Source organism: Ovis canadensis, chromosome 6, assembly GCF_042477335.2.
Source record: "Ovis canadensis isolate MfBH-ARS-UI-01 breed Bighorn chromosome 6, ARS-UI_OviCan_v2, whole genome shotgun sequence".
Taxonomy (NCBI): Eukaryota; Metazoa; Chordata; class Mammalia; order Artiodactyla; family Bovidae; genus Ovis; species Ovis canadensis.
The window spans coordinates 114,351,822-114,369,661 of NC_091250.1; the positions used below are offsets into that span (position 1 = coordinate 114,351,822).

The 17,840-nt window shown below is 39.6% G+C and overlaps 1 protein-coding gene across 16 annotated transcripts in view; it reads right to left on the reverse strand.

Moving 5' to 3' along the window:
- Positions 1-2,548: 2,548 nt before the first annotated feature.
- LIN54 (lin-54 DREAM MuvB core complex component) overlaps positions 2,549-17,840 on the reverse strand; it is a 63,661-nt gene continuing 48,369 nt past the window's right edge. For all 16 annotated transcript variants that reach the window (XM_069594522.1, XM_069594530.1, XM_069594533.1 and 13 more), the window contains 8 exons: positions 13,392-13,465; positions 12,839-13,036; positions 11,167-11,258; positions 10,292-10,363; positions 9,446-9,548; positions 9,152-9,289; positions 7,595-7,797; positions 2,549-4,857 (listed from right to left, as the gene is read on the reverse strand). In XM_069594522.1, the coding sequence (XP_069450623.1) occupies positions 4,656-4,857; positions 7,595-7,797; positions 9,152-9,289; positions 9,446-9,548; positions 10,292-10,363; positions 11,167-11,258; positions 12,839-13,036; positions 13,392-13,465 (1,082 nt within the window). In that variant the 3' untranslated portion in view covers positions 2,549-4,655. The remainder of the gene's footprint in view (positions 4,858-7,594; positions 7,798-9,151; positions 9,290-9,445; positions 9,549-10,291; positions 10,364-11,166; positions 11,259-12,838; positions 13,037-13,391; positions 13,466-17,840) is intronic.

Consider the following 17,840-nt stretch of genomic DNA (forward strand, 5'->3'; position numbering starts at 1 on the left):
TGGCCTCTGTATTCTGTTGCCTTGATCCATGGGTCTTTCATCAATACCACATTACCTTGATTAGCCTTATATAATTCCTGAAGTCAGGCAGGAGTCTTCCAACTTTGTTCTTTTATAAAAAATGTTTGGCTATTCTAGTTGTACCTTTCCGTGTAAATTTTATAATCAGCTTGTTGTTACAAAAATTCCTTATGGGATTCTCACTGGAGTTATGTTGAATCTATAGGCTGAGGAGAAATGATATCGTAATATTGACTTCCAAACCATGAAAATTATATATTTATATAGAAGATCTTCATTTTTAAAAATCAATGTTTTTGTTTCACATACAGATCTTGTACATGTTTTTGTTATGTTTCATGTTTTGTTGTGCTGCTATAAATGGTAATTTTAGAATTTCAGTTTCTAAATGTTCATTGCTATGTAGAAACATACTTTTGCATACTAATATTACTAAATGCACTTGTTAATCCTAGTACCTTTTTATTAAGATCCTTTGACTTTTCTTATATAGGCAATCACATCACACCATCCACAAATAGACACTGTCCTATTTATTCATTCCCAATCTAAGGCCATTTTACAAAAAAAAAAAACAAACAGAAAATCTTATTGTACAGTGGCCTCAAACACAACACTGGACAGGACTGTTTTGTTCCCAATCTTAGGGGAAAACAGTCTTCATCATTCATGTGATGTTAGTCGCAGGCTTTTTGGTTGAGGATCCTTTCTATTCCTAAATTGCGGAAGTTTTTTTTAAACCATAAATGGGTGTTGGAACTGTCTCAGATGATTTTTCTGCACATTTCTGGCAGAAAATTTTTGAGATCTAATTTACATACCATAGTAGTCACCCTTTTAAAGCATGTAATCTAGTAGTAGTTGGTATAGTCAAAAGGTGGTTTTCTGCAGTTTTTGAGATGATTGTTTTTCTTTTCTATGCTGACACACTGAACTACATTGATTTCTTTGAATGTTGGGTCAACCTTTTATTTCTGGGGTAAACCCAACCTGTTCACGATGTATTCTTTTTATTTACTGTCAGGTTTTTTTGTTGTTGTTCAGTTGCTAAGTCGTGTCCAACCCATGGACTGCAGCACGCCAGGTTTCCCTGTCGTTCACCATCTCCTGGAGCTTGTTCAAACTCATGTCCATTGAGTCGGTGATGCCATCCAACCATCTTGTCCTCTGTCAGCCCCTCTCCTGCCTTTTATCTTTCCCAGCAACAAGGTCTTTTCTAATGAGTCGACTCTTTGCACCAGGGGGCCAAAGTACTGGAGCTTCAACTTCAGTCCTTCCAATGAGTATTCAGGGTTGATTTCCTTTGGGATTGACTGGTTTGATCTCCTTGCTGTCCAAAGGACTCTCAAGAGTTTTCTCCAGCACCACAGTTCGAAAGTATCAATTTTTCGGCACTCAGCCTTCTTTATGGTCCAACTCTCACATCTGTACATGACTACTGGAAAAGCCATAGCTTTGACTGTACAGACCTTTGTCGGCAAAGTGATGTCTCTGCTTTCAAATGCGCTATCTAGGTTTGTCATAGCTTTTCTTCCGAGGAGCAAGCGTCTTTTAAATTCATGGCTGCAGTCACTGTCCACAATGATTTTGAAGCCCAAGAAAATAAAATCTGTCACTGTTTGACTAAATTACAGTTACATTAAAGTTTGTGGCCTTATAATAAACATTACCCTGAATATACTTTTTGTTTTTGAATAAACTAAAAATGCCTTAAATGCAAAATAAAGTTTTAATTAAAGCCTTTAAAACTTAGTATTTTATAAAAATCATTTGGATTAAAAAAGTTCACATTTGGTCTATAGATAAGGGAAAAAATGTGCATTAAAGAAGCCCTAATAAGAAAAAAAACATCCTAAGTATTAACATAATGAAAAGTAAGTACAGTGATAAAGGCTTCTTAGCTGATTGGCTTCCCTCTGCTTTGAGCTACTGTTCCAGAATCCCTATATAAAATATTAATACTTAAGGATGCAGTATGGTCACAGGGTGGGAGGTCCTGGTTTGAAGCTGCATTTACATAACAAGTATTCATCATCTTAGTTATTTGTGTTATCAAACAATAAAAATAGAAAACTTTTCTAAAGGTATTTTTATTTACATAAGACTGAGAAAATGTCAGTTGTCCATATCAGAAAATGGGGAGGCTAAAGCAGTTGTCTATCCCCCAATGTCACTGCTCTGCTTCTTTTATTACCTGCAACATTAAGTTTCTCTTTTCCCATACAGTCCAGAGGTAAGACCTACAGTTCTTGAGAAAAGAATATTAAGAAAGGTGCTCTCCATAAGAACATCAAACATGAAGAGGAAAGAGAGTAGATTGAGTTTCTCTTTAAAAGAATAGTGGAAATAAGATATTCTCATTTCACAGCAATTTATGTTCATGATAACTGGGCAAAATGATAGATTTATTTTTCCGTTGTGTGCCTTCAGAAGTAATGTCAAGTTTATTTAATATCAGGTATTTTTAAAGGTTTCTTGCATGCTCAGTAGTTAAAAGTGGTACTATTAAAGAAAAAAATGCAAAACCTTTTTTTTACAGAATAGTATAAATGTTTATTTTCTGTATGATTTACTTTGCTGTTCCTGTTTTTACAATATAGAAAAGTGTATTCTTTGAATAGCTCTAGTAAATATAAATTTTATCTTTCTACTTTGGGATGTAAATAGAGCTAAAAAATTATATACCCAACCCTCCCCAAATAGTCTTTTAAAATTGTTGAATTAATGTGGATATTAATCTTGTTCAGCAATTTGATGCAAATGCCTAAATACAAAAAGTTGTTTAGTAAGTACTACACAGGAAGGAAAAGGCTTAATACTTTAGATAGCTTCTTGAAAATCAGAAAAACTAGTAGCATTTGATTGCACCTTCAAATTTTTACAAGCAAAACATTCTCAAGCAATGCCATCATACATAATCTACAATTGTAATCCAAATTTCACAAACATATTATGCACACTGTATATAAATACACATCACAAAGGTGCAATTAGAATTAAACACAGAATATGTACAAAATGAACATAGTTTAGGTGTAGACCAAAAAGGTATTGTAATCTTTTGAAAAATAACTTGATTAGATATTACTTTATCCTCTTACACTAATTTACATTTATACAAATTTTAATTAAACATACTAGAGTGAGGTGCTAAGAATGTCGGCACTATCTACATTTAAAGTTACTGCACTATGACTTTATAAATCCAGATTTCAAAAGGAAGATACTTAATAACGGAATCTTCTTTTGGATTGCTTAATTTCTATTGCCTATATCTTGCATGTTCATATGAACATATATACACACTTAATACATACAACTATAGATTCCTTGTAGGAAATGTAATAATCATATTCTACTAATTACTGAGGATTAAGGTACCTAACAAAATGCCTGAACTCCAACATGTTTTCTCATCATAAAATCGAGAGTCCTATTATAACAGGCTGTTAAATTCATAAAGCTTTTGAATTCTGAATTACTGAAAATGATTCATGTTATTTTAGTAATTATATGAAAACATTCATACTGTAGGCTTACCAAATCACTGGCTAAAAATAATGCCATATTAAGCTTCCCTTATAAAAAGAAACCCCACTATAATTCTGAAAGCTTTGTTAGGAGGCCCCTTTCAGTAAATCAAGTAAGAGCCATACATTGGTTTGAAACCTCATAGTTCAAAAGTCTATAAAGAGAACTGTATGGATAGATGAAAAATCCTCCTCTAAATTCATCTCTTAGAGCTTCAATAACCTTTATTTCTCCATCCAAGCCAAATTTCATACCTGATAATTATGTAAGGTTCTACTTTATCACTACATAATAATAATATGTTTACTTCTATATGCACCATTCATTTTAATAGTACCCCTTAATCACTGGCAATTTATTATTTCAAATACATACCACCTCTCTGAAAGAAAATGGAAATATCTCAGAACCTTTCTTAGTCACTCCTTATTGTAGAAACAAATTGTCCATCTTTTGAGAATTATTTTCTGTCCCTTAACACTTTTATGTTTTTTAAAAAAGCAAAATAACTCTTTTATTTTAGAAGTGTACCTACAAATGATTTCCCCTTCTGACAATTCCCAAAGTTGACAACAGGATATTATTCCAGGATTCACCCTAAAAAGTTGATTTTTCTTAAAAAGATAATCCTTTTCTAAACACAAAATGTCATTTGAATATGTTTTGTGAGAATTTGTTTATACAGACATTCTATCTGCTAGTACCAAAGAATGACTGGGTAATACCAGTACTACTTTGGCTTTTTGTACTGGAATAAAGTCATACAACGCCATACATTATAAATTATATAATAGTAATTTATAAATGTTCTTTGTCAATAGAATCAGAAGGATAGAACATCTAGTTCTTAAGAAACCCAAGCAAATTAAAAACATATAATACAATGAAGAAAAATTCAATTTAGAAGGGGCATAAGCAGATTTAACTAAGATTTAAAATGTACTAATTTCCTTATTTAAAATTTCTTCTCCATCAATATAATTTCAGGTCTCAAGGACTGAATTAACAATACAATAATTATCAAGCTATTTCCAGAAAAATCAAGTGTCCCTGAACCTTCAATTTTCTGTACAGTTCCATTTAGCAGTTTTTTTGTGCACGAGTTAGCAATTCATGGCACAAGGGTCACTTTTTGCTTTTCCTGCAGAGTTGATGACACTCATTAAGCATCGCCCAAATTCCTCAAGTATCATCCGTTCAGCAGCTGCCTTTGATTTTCCCTTCTTGTCTGCCTGCTCCGCCTGGGCAAGAAGGCAGTTACACGTGGCTTCAGCTACTTCCTTAGTGACAAACGTAAATGGCAACCTGCAATGATTTTTGAGAAAGAGAGAGATGATGGTGGTGTTGAATATCGGCAGAAGTGGCTGACATTCACCTGGACAACTCCGTCTACACTTTCATGATTCAGCTGGCACAGTGAACATCACAGTTTGTGCCATGAACACAAGCACATCCCAAAGAATGTCATATTTTAAAAATATAACAGTTGATGTAAAATACATTGACCTAGACAAGATTACCTGGTTAACTGAGTGATGTAATTCTACATGTTGACGGGCTACTGCTATAACAAAAGTCCTCCTGATTCAGGAATGTAAGCTCTGAGTGCAGTTTTTGTTTTACTTACTCTTGTTTCTGCACTTCTGAGAGCAGTGCCTGACATACAAAGACACTCCATGAATATCTGCTCAATGAATGAAATGTGTCACGTTGGAAACTGAAAGCACTGTCATCTCCTGGACAACACAGAAAATAAAGCTCTTTCCTATAGTCCCTTATAATGTTTTTGTAAAAAAAACCACACCAAAATTTACCATTATTCCATAACAAAAACAAAACAATGGGGACACAGATGCTGTTCTGTACAGGAAATTTCAGTCATAAAGACCTAAACTATTGAGTATTAACTCAGGAATCCATCCTGAGGCTAGCTATATGGAACCAAGTCTTAAAGCCTAAGAGACAAAAATCAGGTAACCTGCTCTAACCACTAAACAACCTGTAAGTGAGCAGTCACTGATCAAAGGGACCACCAAATGAATGAAGTCAGAAATGAAGGCCCACTATGATAAGACAGGGTACAGGATTTCGGCTGCTATACACTTGCATGGAAATTTTTTTAATAGAATTAAAATACTAAAACTTCTAATTTTAAATTAGAAAATATAATCTTCAAATACTAAAGTTAATATTATAATAATATTGTATAATTAAGTAATCATGTATAATAGTAGCATTCATTATATAGTATTTGGAAACTATAGGAGAGTAAATGGAAAGAAAAAAATTCAAATTTTCGCCACTCAAAGACAAAAGCCTATTAACATGCTAGTAGGGATTTTTAATACAGTTTTTCTTAGACTTAGTGTTTTTTTTCTTTTGGCTGTGCTACGTGGCATGTGGGATCTCTGTTCCCTGACCAGGGATTGAACTCTTGCCCCCTATAATGGAAGCATGAAGTCATAACCACACTGGGGAAGTCTCTGTACTTAAGTTTTGATTACAGTGTATAATTTTGTGTTCTTTCACACTTCATAATAACAAACATTTTTCAGAGTTTAAAAATTACCTGTAAATGTTTTAGCATAGCATTATCTTTAATCTCCCCATCGATATTAGATTGGGCTTCCCTGGTGGCTCAGTGGTAAAGGATCTGCCTGCAATGCAGGAGACCAGTTCAATCCTGGGTTGGAAGATCCCCTGGAGAAGGGAAAGGCTACCCACTCTAGTATTCTTGCCCGGAGAATCCCATGGACAGAGGAGCCTGGTGGCCTGCTGCCCATGGAGTAAGCAGAGTTGGACACGACTGAGTGACTAACAGGCGAGATTAGATTTAATCAGCTAAAGGTATACTGGGATCAGAAAGGACCCCCTGTGGCACCTCTCATGAAGGTGTCTGCCATTTCTACTTCAGTCAGTCCAAGAACCTCTTGCTGATTATATGCCAGTTATAAGAGTTCTCTCGGAGAAGGCGATGGCACCCGACTCCAGTACTCTTGCCTGGAAAATCCCATGGATGGAGGAGCCTGGTGGGCTGCAGTCCATGGGGTCGCGAAGAGTCGGACACAACTGAGCGACTTCACTTTTCACTTTCATGCATTGGAGAAGGAAATGGCAACCCACTCAGTGTTCTTGCCTGGAGAATCCCAGGGACGGGGGAGCCTGATGGGCTGCCGTCTATGGGGTTGCACAGAGTCAGACACAACTGAAGCGACTTAGCAGCAGCATTAAGAGTTCTCTAGAATTAATATCCAAAATATATTGTACAAAAGCCTTACTTTTATAAGTTTTAAAAACTGGATCTTATTTCAACTTAGGCATTTTAAATAAAATTCCATTTGCAAGGCTCATTCCATTTGATAATTCAAGTTAACCTCTTACAGACTCAAATACAAATTCAAATCAGCAGACTGTTGCATTGGGCCTGCCAAACTCTCCTTGGCTCCTCACAGCCACATGAAAAGGGTGACGGTGAAGAAAAGAAGACTGAGGTGAGGCTCAGGGAGATGAAGTGCCTGTCACAGTCACAAACCACGAGCGCACCGGTAACTGTAAAACTCCGACTGGCCTGAGTGTAGGGCCCCAGCTTTCCTGCTCCAGAGCTCGGCAGTCTAAGAAAAGGAGGAGCTTCAATAATACAGTATGTGAGCGGCTCCAGTGAGGTGGGCAAAGTGCCAGGGGGGCACGGGAAAGGCAAGAGAAGGTAAGAATGGGAATAAAGATGAATAACAACACAACCAGTAAGAGATACAAAAATTTTGTTTTTCTTCAGGGTTTGTCAAATTACATAATTACCTCATCTTAGTAGGAAGAAATCCAATTAATAAGCCTAGTGACCTAAAACAGTACTGTGCATTTTACAACTATATATGACAGTGATTTTTCTGTTACTTTTATATTCCTTCACAAGTAATTAATGGTAGAAAGCAGAAAAGTCAGGTTTGCAACAACCAAAAATAGGAGCCCAATTCTGCCCCACAAGAGAAACTTTATCAGAAATGAATACATCAGACTATAGAAAGGTATTAAAATGTCAACTTACTTTCCTCCTCCGCTATTCAAAGCTGGTGTTGGCCTGGTCAGCAAGTCCGAAATCTGGGAGGATAACTTGGTCTTCGCTGCCGTCTGCTGCTGCACCCTGACTTCAGCTGCATCTGCCAAGTGCATCAGCGTCTTTCTTTCTGGGCTTTCTTCAAAATTCTTACAGCCAATGCACTTGCATATTGAGGAACACATTATTTTTGCCTAAAAGATTTACAAAAGAAAAGCTTCCAAATCAAAACCAAAAGAGAAGGAGAACCAACGATCCAGCACAGGGAACTCTACTCAGTGCTCCGTGGTGACAGGGGGGGATACATGTGTGCGTATTACAGCTCATTCCACTTGGCTGTACTGCAGAAATGAGCACAACGTTGTAAAGCAACTCAACGCCAATAAAAACAGAGACAAAACAAAACCCACAGGGCATCACTACAGTAGATTCCGTGATCAACACATTATTACAGAGTTAGCTGGTCAACTGACAGAAGATAAAATGGAAACATCTCTTGCTAGCAACACCCAATGGGCCAGCTCTGCATGTAGACAGGTCCAGTATTGTCGGCCATTCTGAGAGTGGCTACACTATGGTTGAGGCTTTCCATACCAATTTTCTCACTATATAGGTTTTCCTCCTGGTATGAATACCATATATTCGTTCTAAAAAATATGATACATTACAATACTAAAAAATAAAGGTCATCCATAATCCAGCCACCTCAATCAAATCACCATGAACACGTTGGTGACCTCCCACTTATGCAAACACACACACACAGTATCACATTAAAGGGATTTCACAGATACTATTTTTATTATGAATACCTCTCCCACCCTACTTTCCCCTCTGGATACCCCAAACCCTTCAGTAGTTCCGTAACCTTATCCAGCAACTACATATTCCTCCTTACCTACTTTTATGCTCACAAGGCAAACCTCCTAACACAATTTGGTTTTTTACAAAGTTCTTCAACAGAGCACTAGTGGCATTTGGGGCAGGATAAGGCTACACTCTCAGGACTGCACCCTGGAATGCAGGCTATTTTGTTATCCACATATTTTTCCAAAAAATTTCTGGGGGAGAAACTGTGTAGTAATACCCCTCAGTGAAGAACCACTACTACAGACTTTTCATCCACTTTGATGTTATTTTTATTGAAAATCCATAAACTGGTACTATGGTACAAGAAGTTATGAGCTGATAAAGCTGCCAATGAGACCCCAAACTGTAATGACAAAATGAAGATATTGTTCCTCCGAAGTCCTGCTTGGGAAGCCAGAAGGCAGGTCTTCCTCAAATTAAGGCTGACTTTTCCAACTGCAGTATTTTGAAACTGCAAAAGCAAAGTAATTTCCCAACATTTTTTTTTTTTTGGCTGTGCTGTGAGGCATGAGGGATCCTAGTTCCCCAACCAGGGATTGAACCTGTGTCCCCTGCAGTGGAAGCATGCAGTCTTAACCACTGGATCACCAGGTTAAGTCCCACAATAAATTTCTTTGTATGCCCTTTCTCAAGTTATTTTCAAAAGATGGTTAGATCATTTTTCCCAAGCCATCTCACCTCATAGCATTCACAGTAGTTCTTAAGACATCCTGATCGTTTGCAATTACATCCTTTGCTGTGACGTCGATCAGATTCTCCCTCCTTCCCTTTCCCTATCTTAGGCTTAAAAGCTTCTGGATTTCTGTCAAGGCATGCCTATCAAAACAGATCAAATATCAAGCCATGTTAAATCACAGTAGATTAAACTTCAACTCTGCAAAGGGAATTAACTTTCTTTGTAAAATACTTGAGCTCAACAAAAAACAGGTGAAGCAAGAAACTTGTCAGATAAAAGAAATAAAAAATAATCACCTTTATTGCTTTTTGCCTTTCATTTTCGTGTTCCAAGTTATTATAACAATTAGTGCAATTGCAGTTGTTGCAAAATTCACCATTTGCAAAGCAATCACAATATCTGGAATGTAAAAATCAGTGTAAGTCACACAAAAAAGTCATTGTTTAAAGAAACACGAAGCTAGAAATTATCTTATTTAATAGCATTATACATGCAGTAAAGCACTTTAGAAATGCACTCTGAGCCACTTACTTACAGAGTTGACAACATACACTGATTGTCAACTACAAGACAGGGCTCAAAGGTAAAGCCCCCAACCTCTAGAATTTTGGTTTATAAACTTAGGTCCAGTAGTAACCGCTGTCAATAGAAGAGCTATGTGACCTTATGCACTCAAAGTAAGTTATTTCAAAGTCACAAAAAGGAAAAACATGGGAACCTGCTCACTTAAACTATTGTCATGTTTCTCTGGATTCTAAACCCTCATAAGACCATTGCTTTTCATATAACTGTTTCGTGTCAAACCTCTTAGTTCAGTACTAACAAGCAAATTAATCAGCAATTTAAAAGACTACTCAAGAGTACCATCTCACTTAGGAGACCTAAATAAGTTCAGACTTCTTAGTAAGGACAGAGACCAGGTCTGTCTCATGCTGCTGTGCCTCCCCTGTGGCAGAGACCCTAAAACTGCTTCTTTCTTCCCAACTGAGAATGTCTGTGCACTACCATATGTGCTCCAGCATGCACTTGTCTGTTTACTTAGGACTTACGAAATCGGTCTGCTAAGAATTTTGTTAGCTCCATTTATTTTTTAAAGCATTTTCAGTTATATCAAATGAAGAAACAGTTGCAGAAAGACTTACAATTTCAAACACAGCGATTTTGTACAATTACAGGGCTTTCTGGGCCGACTGGCAGACTCTGATGGGATTATGCTATAGAGACACACACAAAAATACACATTTTAATCAATCGAAGGTAACTATGTAAAATTAGAAAAGTGTCTAACCTGTAAATTCCTCCTAAAATAAAGGTTAACAAATATATCCACCTCTAATAAAAATCTGCTATGTTGTTGCATATACATTAAATTCAAAAAGCAAGTTGTAATGTGAAAAGAAAGATAAAACCAAGATATGGACTAAAACAGAGAAAAGGAAGTTATCAGCAGTTTCTAAAGAACAATCCACAAAAAGTACTCTCTCCTCTAAGAGAACTAAAGTTGAAGTCTCCTCAACTCTTTTGAGATTCAATTATAAAATGTACTAAGTAGAAAAGGGTGTGTGAGGTTGGAATTCAGGAGGGGAGAGAAGGGGAAGATTGGTCCCATGTAACTAACTAAAGCTTCTCAACCAGCATTATAAAGACAGCAATTAATGGATTTTTTAAAAAACCTGCCAAAGCAAGGCTCTAAACAATAATTTAAAAACTAGGTAATATAATTTTTAAGACATATTCAGGAGGAGATAGAGAAAGAGAGAAAACAGACAGAAAGAAAATAACAAAACACCTGCGGCTGAATTGGTGAATGGGAGTAAAAGATAATTTGGGAGTTCTCTGACTATTCCTGCAACTTTTCTGTTTAAAGTATTACAAAATTAAAAGTACTGCAGGGACATGCTCACATGGCTTTGAGGGGAGAAAAATCACATACATGTATTTTGAAATATGTATGGATATTTGATGCTGCATTTAACCTGATGCAACAACTTAAAACATATTCAAATAACTCACTCACCCATTGAACGGAAGCCTTGCCTGGGTCTGGATACCAGGTGTTCCGGTGAAGTTAGAGTTGCTTGCTATAGACACATAGGAAGACTGCTGTAGCTACATATAAAGAAAGGTAATTTCAGACCCTGTTTACAAAAATGGACAATATTCCTAAATATAATGATGGGGAAGAAGCATAAAATCACCTCTTAAAATAGGAATAACAGAATGGAAAATTTCATACAAAAATACTTACTACCTCATGGAACTCTTCTAAAGACCCAAAACTAATACCAGAGGTAAAAAACAATGTGAACATTTTAAACTACTACAGGGCACAAACGGAAGAAATTCTTTCACAGAGGAATAATTGTAGCAAAATTAGAAAATTCTTGATGAATGTCCTGAAAATACTATAGTAACTTGTATCAGCAAGAAAAATGCAATGCATCTACTTGCAAATAAACTGGGGTCATTTATCACAAGTTATAGAGAATGAGAAGTGATATGCATAATAATTAAGTTTCTATTTCATACTGATTCTAAATATAAGAAAAGAGATATAATGATAAAAATACTGAACACTAATTTTTTCAACCAGTGGCCAGATATTATACTCTAAAGTTCATTTCTTTAAAGTACAGAGAAAAATTTGCCTCTCTCTCTTATAATCGGAATACATCAAAACTGAACAACAGCTTAGAAAAGTGGAAGTGTTAACTGCTCTGTTATGTCTGACTCTTTGCGACCCTATGGACTGTAGCCCACCAGGTTCCTCCAGCCATGGAATTCTCCAGGCAAGAATACTGGACCACCCACTTCTCCAGAGGATCTTCCTAACCCAGGGATAGAACCTGAGTCTCCTCAATTGCAGGCAGATTCTTTACCATCTGAGATACCAGGGATTGATTCTTACATGAAAAGGAAAACTTCTATCTGCTTCCTAGAAAGCAGCACTCCTAATGAAAGCCAGCCAACTAGACAATGTGGCTCTGATGCCAAAGATAACCAGATGCCATCTACAGCTGTCATCTAAAGATGACCAGGTCTAGACAGACCGCTACCAGATACATCACCTGGAAACACATCTCACAGTCTATTTTCTAAGAACAAGTCAGTGGCACCTTCTTCATTACAGTCACAGCCCTTTCTAAACTCACTGGGACGGCTCATCTTGACTCAAACTACTTTCCCTTCTATCTACATGATCTCGCCCTCCCACCAAACTGTTCTCAGCTCCAAACTGTCTGACTTGTATACCTGACTTGCATTGTACATATCTAAATGCTAAAGATATATAAAAATAAACTTGAAAGTTTTTATTAACATGTCAAGGTTTTACAAAGAGTCTTAACACTGAGTTACATGTTTTTGAGTAGTTTTAGAATGTGACAATGCTAGACATCTTAGACCTGATTAACCTTTCCAAGGAGACTTCCCAGGTGGCGCAGGGGTAAAGAACCTGCCTGCCAATGCAGGAGATGTGGGTTCAATCCCTGGGTCGAGAAGATCCCCTGGAGTAGGAAATGACAACCCACTCCAGTATTCTCACCTGGAGAATCCCATGGACAGCGAAGCCCGGAGGGCTACAGTCCATGGGGTAGCCAACAGTCAACTGAGCACACACACACACACACACACACACACACACACACATAAGCTTTTTGAAATGCAGTGACTGGATTTTCTGCCCATACCTGAGTCACATACTGAGCAGGAAGCACTGCGTAGCCCACATTCCCTGTTCCTGGGGCTGGCGCCAGCACAGTGCCTGGTGGCAGGTTCGTGAGGTTTGGCTGGATTTGTGGCAGTGGGGTGGCAGGCATGATGAGCCGCTGCTGTGGCTGGCTGGTGGTGACTATCTGAGAAGTTGGATTGATCGGTTTTGGAACAACCTACAAAGAAAGGCAGTGTATCAGGGACCACAAAAATAAATTTCATAGCTTCTCAATTCAGTTGAAATCTCTTAGACTTAGGGGATTAAAAGGTCCAAACCATTATACAGAAATAAGCTGTGTTGTACAATATAGGGAACTGTACAACACAGGGAGTATACCCAACATTTTATAGTAACTAGAAATGGAGTATACTGTTACAAACTATGAGTCACTATACTGTACACCTGTAACATATAATATTGTATATCAACTCTGCTTTAATAAAAATACATAAATAAATCTTTTCTTAACTTTCCATTCTAGAGGTAAACTTCTGTTTGGGAGAGACTGAGAGAAGCGGCGTGACACTCACTTGTTTGACTGTCTGCGCTGAGACAAGTGGGACGGACATCCGCACTGGGGTGGTGTTAACAACGACTGGTTTAGCTTTGTAAAAAAGGAGGGAGGAAAAAGACAGTTTATTTACAGAAAATAGTTGTTTAAAACATTTAAGATACTTAGTTCCTTCAGAATATCCTCATGAAAAAGCTTAAATAATTCCACTGGTTTCCTATTTGGAATAATCTTTAACCAAGAGAGTTATTTTCAAAATTCTTTAACCCATGTACCGGGGAACCTTTATCTAAGGTAGCTCTAGTCTGCCTGCTTTATGAGGGATTGTCTGTCGTTTAAGATATTCTCCTGAAAATATTTCAACCTGTATTTGGAGGCTATGTAGATTCACTGCTAAATCCAGTCAGATGAAATGATGCATAAATTAAAAACTGCCATTCAGGAGCGTGGATTACCATGCTGTTCTATCTATTTCTACCTCTGTGTTTATCTTCAAGCCAGAGAAAATATCATTCTTGTACAATTCATTATTTGCAGAGTATTACGAAAAGGCAGCATAGCAGGAAGGTTAATAATATCGTCCCCTTAATTCAACTACACTTCAATAAAAAAATAAATTAAAAAAAAAATGAACATAGTCTCCTAAGTCATAAGTTAAGACTGGGGGGTTCAAACCCCAATCCTGCTGCTTTCTCACTACTTAAGTTCTCTTTCCTCGCCTGCAGTGTAGGCATAGTATCTCCCTTACGGGGTAAGAGGATTAAATATGTTAATTTATGAAAATTTATTAGAACAATGCTCAACAAACAGCAAGTGCTCAATACATGTTAGTAGCCATTATTGTTACTGGTGTTGTTACAACCCTTACTGCTACACAAATGTCATTGTTGACAGTGTTCCAGGGAAACTACAGTGCAAGACACTTGCTCAGAGAGATTATTACATTCAAGCAGAGCAGATTAGACAAGTACTCAAAATAAAAATTAATTTTAAAAAAAGAGATAGCACTGTGGGAGTCCAGAGGAGACGGAACATACATCTGCCTGGCGGGGGATGGGAACGGGAGAAGCTGCATCCTATGGAGGACAGAGCCTGAGACGGGTCCTGACCAATGGCCAGGCTGCAGGGCAGGCATGCAGACTGGAGGACGGAGCCTGAGATGGGTCCTGACCGACGGCCAGGCTGCAGGGCAGGCACGCAGCCTGGAGGTCAGAGCCTGAGATGGGTCCTGGAGGACAAAGCCTAAGATGGGTCCTGACCAACAGCCAGGCTGCAGGGCGGGCACAGAGACTGGAAGACGGAGCCTGAGATGGGTCCTGATCGACGGCCAGGCTGCAGGGCGGGCACGCAGACTGGAAGACGGAGCCTAAGATAGGTCCTGACCGACGGCCAGGCTGCAGAGAGGGCACGCAGACTGGAGGACGGAGCCTGAGATGGGTCCTGACCGACGGCCAGACTCAAGGGCGAGCACGCAGACTGGAAGACGGAGCCTAAGATAGGTCCTGACCGACGGCCAGGCTGCAGAGCAGGCACGCAGACTGGAGGACAGAGCCTGAGATGGGTCCTGGAGGACAAAGCCTGAGATGGGTCCTGACCAACAGCCAGGCTGCAGGGCGAGCACAGAGACTGGAAGACGGAGCCTGAGATGGGTCAGAACCAACAGCCAGGCTGCAGGGCGAGCATGCACACTGGAGGAGGGAGGTCGCCACAGTGGCAGAGCCTGACAAGTGGGGGGCCTGACTCTGGAAAACTTCGCATTTGAAGCTTCTCTTCACAAAATGCTTGGAAACAGACAAGTCTGGCTGGGACTAGGGATTAAAAGTAGGCTGCTGCTGCTGCTGCTGCTAAGTCGCTTCAGTCGTGTCCGACTCTGTGCGACCCCAGAGATGGCAACCCACCAGGCTCCCCCCGTCCCTGGGATTCTCAGGGCAAGAACACTGGAGTGGGTTGCCATTTCCTTCTCCTAAAAGTAGGCTAGTGCTGGCAAAGAAAAAAAAAAGAAGGCTGACTCTGGCTGTTTTGTTGAAGGTTTTGAATGTCAGGGCACAGATCTATATACTTCATCTGTATTTTTAATTCAGTAGGCAATCAGAAGTCTCTGAGCATCGTGACGTAAAGAAACATTACTGGAAGTGCACCAAGGGAAGCTGTTCGTGGCAGCAGCATGTAAAACCCAACAGAGCTGAGAGGAGCAGAGGAAGTTAGGAGAGTACAGAGCCCGAGAGCCTGGCCTGGGTGACGGCACTGGGAATGGAAAGGAGGGAAAAGCTGAGAAGTCAGGGTGGCAGGGAAAGGAGGGAGAGAGACGTAAGCACAGGGAAGAAGAGTCAGCCATCCTGGAACCCTCAAGTGAAAGGGAAAATGGTGGCCATTAGCGCGAAACATTCAAGGATGCGCTGATCGGAAGGGAAGATGAAAGCCGACGTGGAGAAATGGCGTGAGACGATGAAATGCAGGAGGCAGGCCACACTAGACCTGCATGTTTGGATCAAAAGGCGCACAAGTTCCAGTCAAGCCTGCTGCCACTCCCACAGTCTCCAGGAGGGATCTGAGAAGACAGAGAGGGCACCCTCCAGGTCTCATTTACACCAAAGGCCTAGAGCCTGCGATGAGAGAGAGGCTGAGATAATAAGCTGCTGTGGACACTGAGACAAACTGTTCTGAACAGTAAAAAACAGACTTCCTTGCACAGAAAGGCTGTTAACAATGCTAAGAGGGTTTTCTTTGTTTTTGTCTTTTTTTTACTTTTGTTTGGGATGGGAGGCTTGATGGCTGAAGACAAAAAGTTGAGAGCCCTGGAAGAACATGAGACAGAGAGAGTACTCTGATCTGAAAGGGCGCAGGCCTCCGCAGCAAGGTAACAAACTAGGGAGGAGGCGGGAGGTGGAAAAGGGAGAGACCTCCAGAAAGAGTGCATGGTCAGTGCGGGGGCTGCGCTGTCTCTCAATATACTAAACATCACTGAACTGTCCTGTGTTTGACATAAGGGTCAATCCTATGGTAGATCTGCACTGCATCTCGATCAAGTTGCTATATGAAGAAAGTGTATGAACAAGAATTACAGGAGCAGTGATGTCTGACACCCGAGTTGAAACTGTTTCCTATTCTGATTTGATTTTAATACAGGTTAGACTGGTCTCAGCGATACTATGAAGAATTAAAAGATGAATTAAAAAATTAAAAGCCTGAATTCACGCCTGGGACACTGAAGAGGGGGCTCTCTATACCACCTGTTCCTTGAAAAGGCGACGCTGGTCACTGTTCCATGAGTGTGCCAGCAGTGATTTGGAGGCAAGTGCACAGAAACGCAGGGACTTTCCTGGTGAGCTGTGAGATGACAGGGAAGGACTGTGCCTCTTGCCCTTATTCACCTCCCACGGGAGACTTGAGTGGATCTCATTTGGATTAGGACAGCGGAAATGTCCCCACGTGTGCACACACACATGCCTGCACACACTAGCACGCACACATGTACACACACAGAGCTAGAAAACTTGGGATCTCTAGGATTACATTAGCTTGGCATCTGCATGCTGGGTTTTAACTGAAATCTGGCGAATGGAGAAAACAGAAAACACAGTGGCCAGAAAAATAGAACATGATAAAATATTCATGGCGGGGTGTGGTCATATTGATGTTACATGTCTTAGGCGACAGTCTAGATTTCTCCTCCTCAACTTTTGAGCATGGTCCCACATTATCCCTACTGCAGCTTTCACAGAAGCTGGCATAATCTTTAATGTTTTGGTCTTCAATAGGAATTCTGAACAATCCTTTTAGAACAGTCTCCTTCAAAACTTCAGAAACCATACCTGCTTCGACGGCTTTTAGTTTCTTAAATTGATTTCCTCCCTCACCAAGACTGTAGATTATATTCTAAAGAGGTTAATTAACCAAGCAATCTTCTGGGTCCTTCTATTGTGCTATCTGCCATCCAGCCAGCAATTAACATGGCAGAACCTTTGACTACTGGTGTCTATATGGCTTTGATGGGAAAATGGACAAGATAAGCCAGTTCCCTTTGGCTTTTAAAGGAATTAAACCTTTAGAAAGATTTAAGCATGTTTCATGAACTAGAGTGACTATTTCGTATATCTCTAACGAAAATACCCGTATTAATTTGCTAGTCCTACGAAAAAAATATCTTTTACATACACCCAGATCTTCCATGGGATAGGAGAGAAAGACAAAGAGAGGAAAACTGGGTGAATAGAAGGGAAACAGCATGGGTGGGATATGTATGCAAGTAGGGGGGAAGAGGGAATAGATAGACGTGAAGGAGATGCGGGGAGCGGATGGAGAGACTGAAGGAAAGCAAAAAAGGAAGCTGTGGGGAAGCAGGAGGGGGTGAGGAACCGCAAGGAGGCAAAGAGAACAGAGAAGCAGAGGGAAGCAGAGAGACAGAGGTACGGTGGGGAAAGAAGGAACCCGTACACACACCAGAATTAGGAACACCCAACCCACTCCT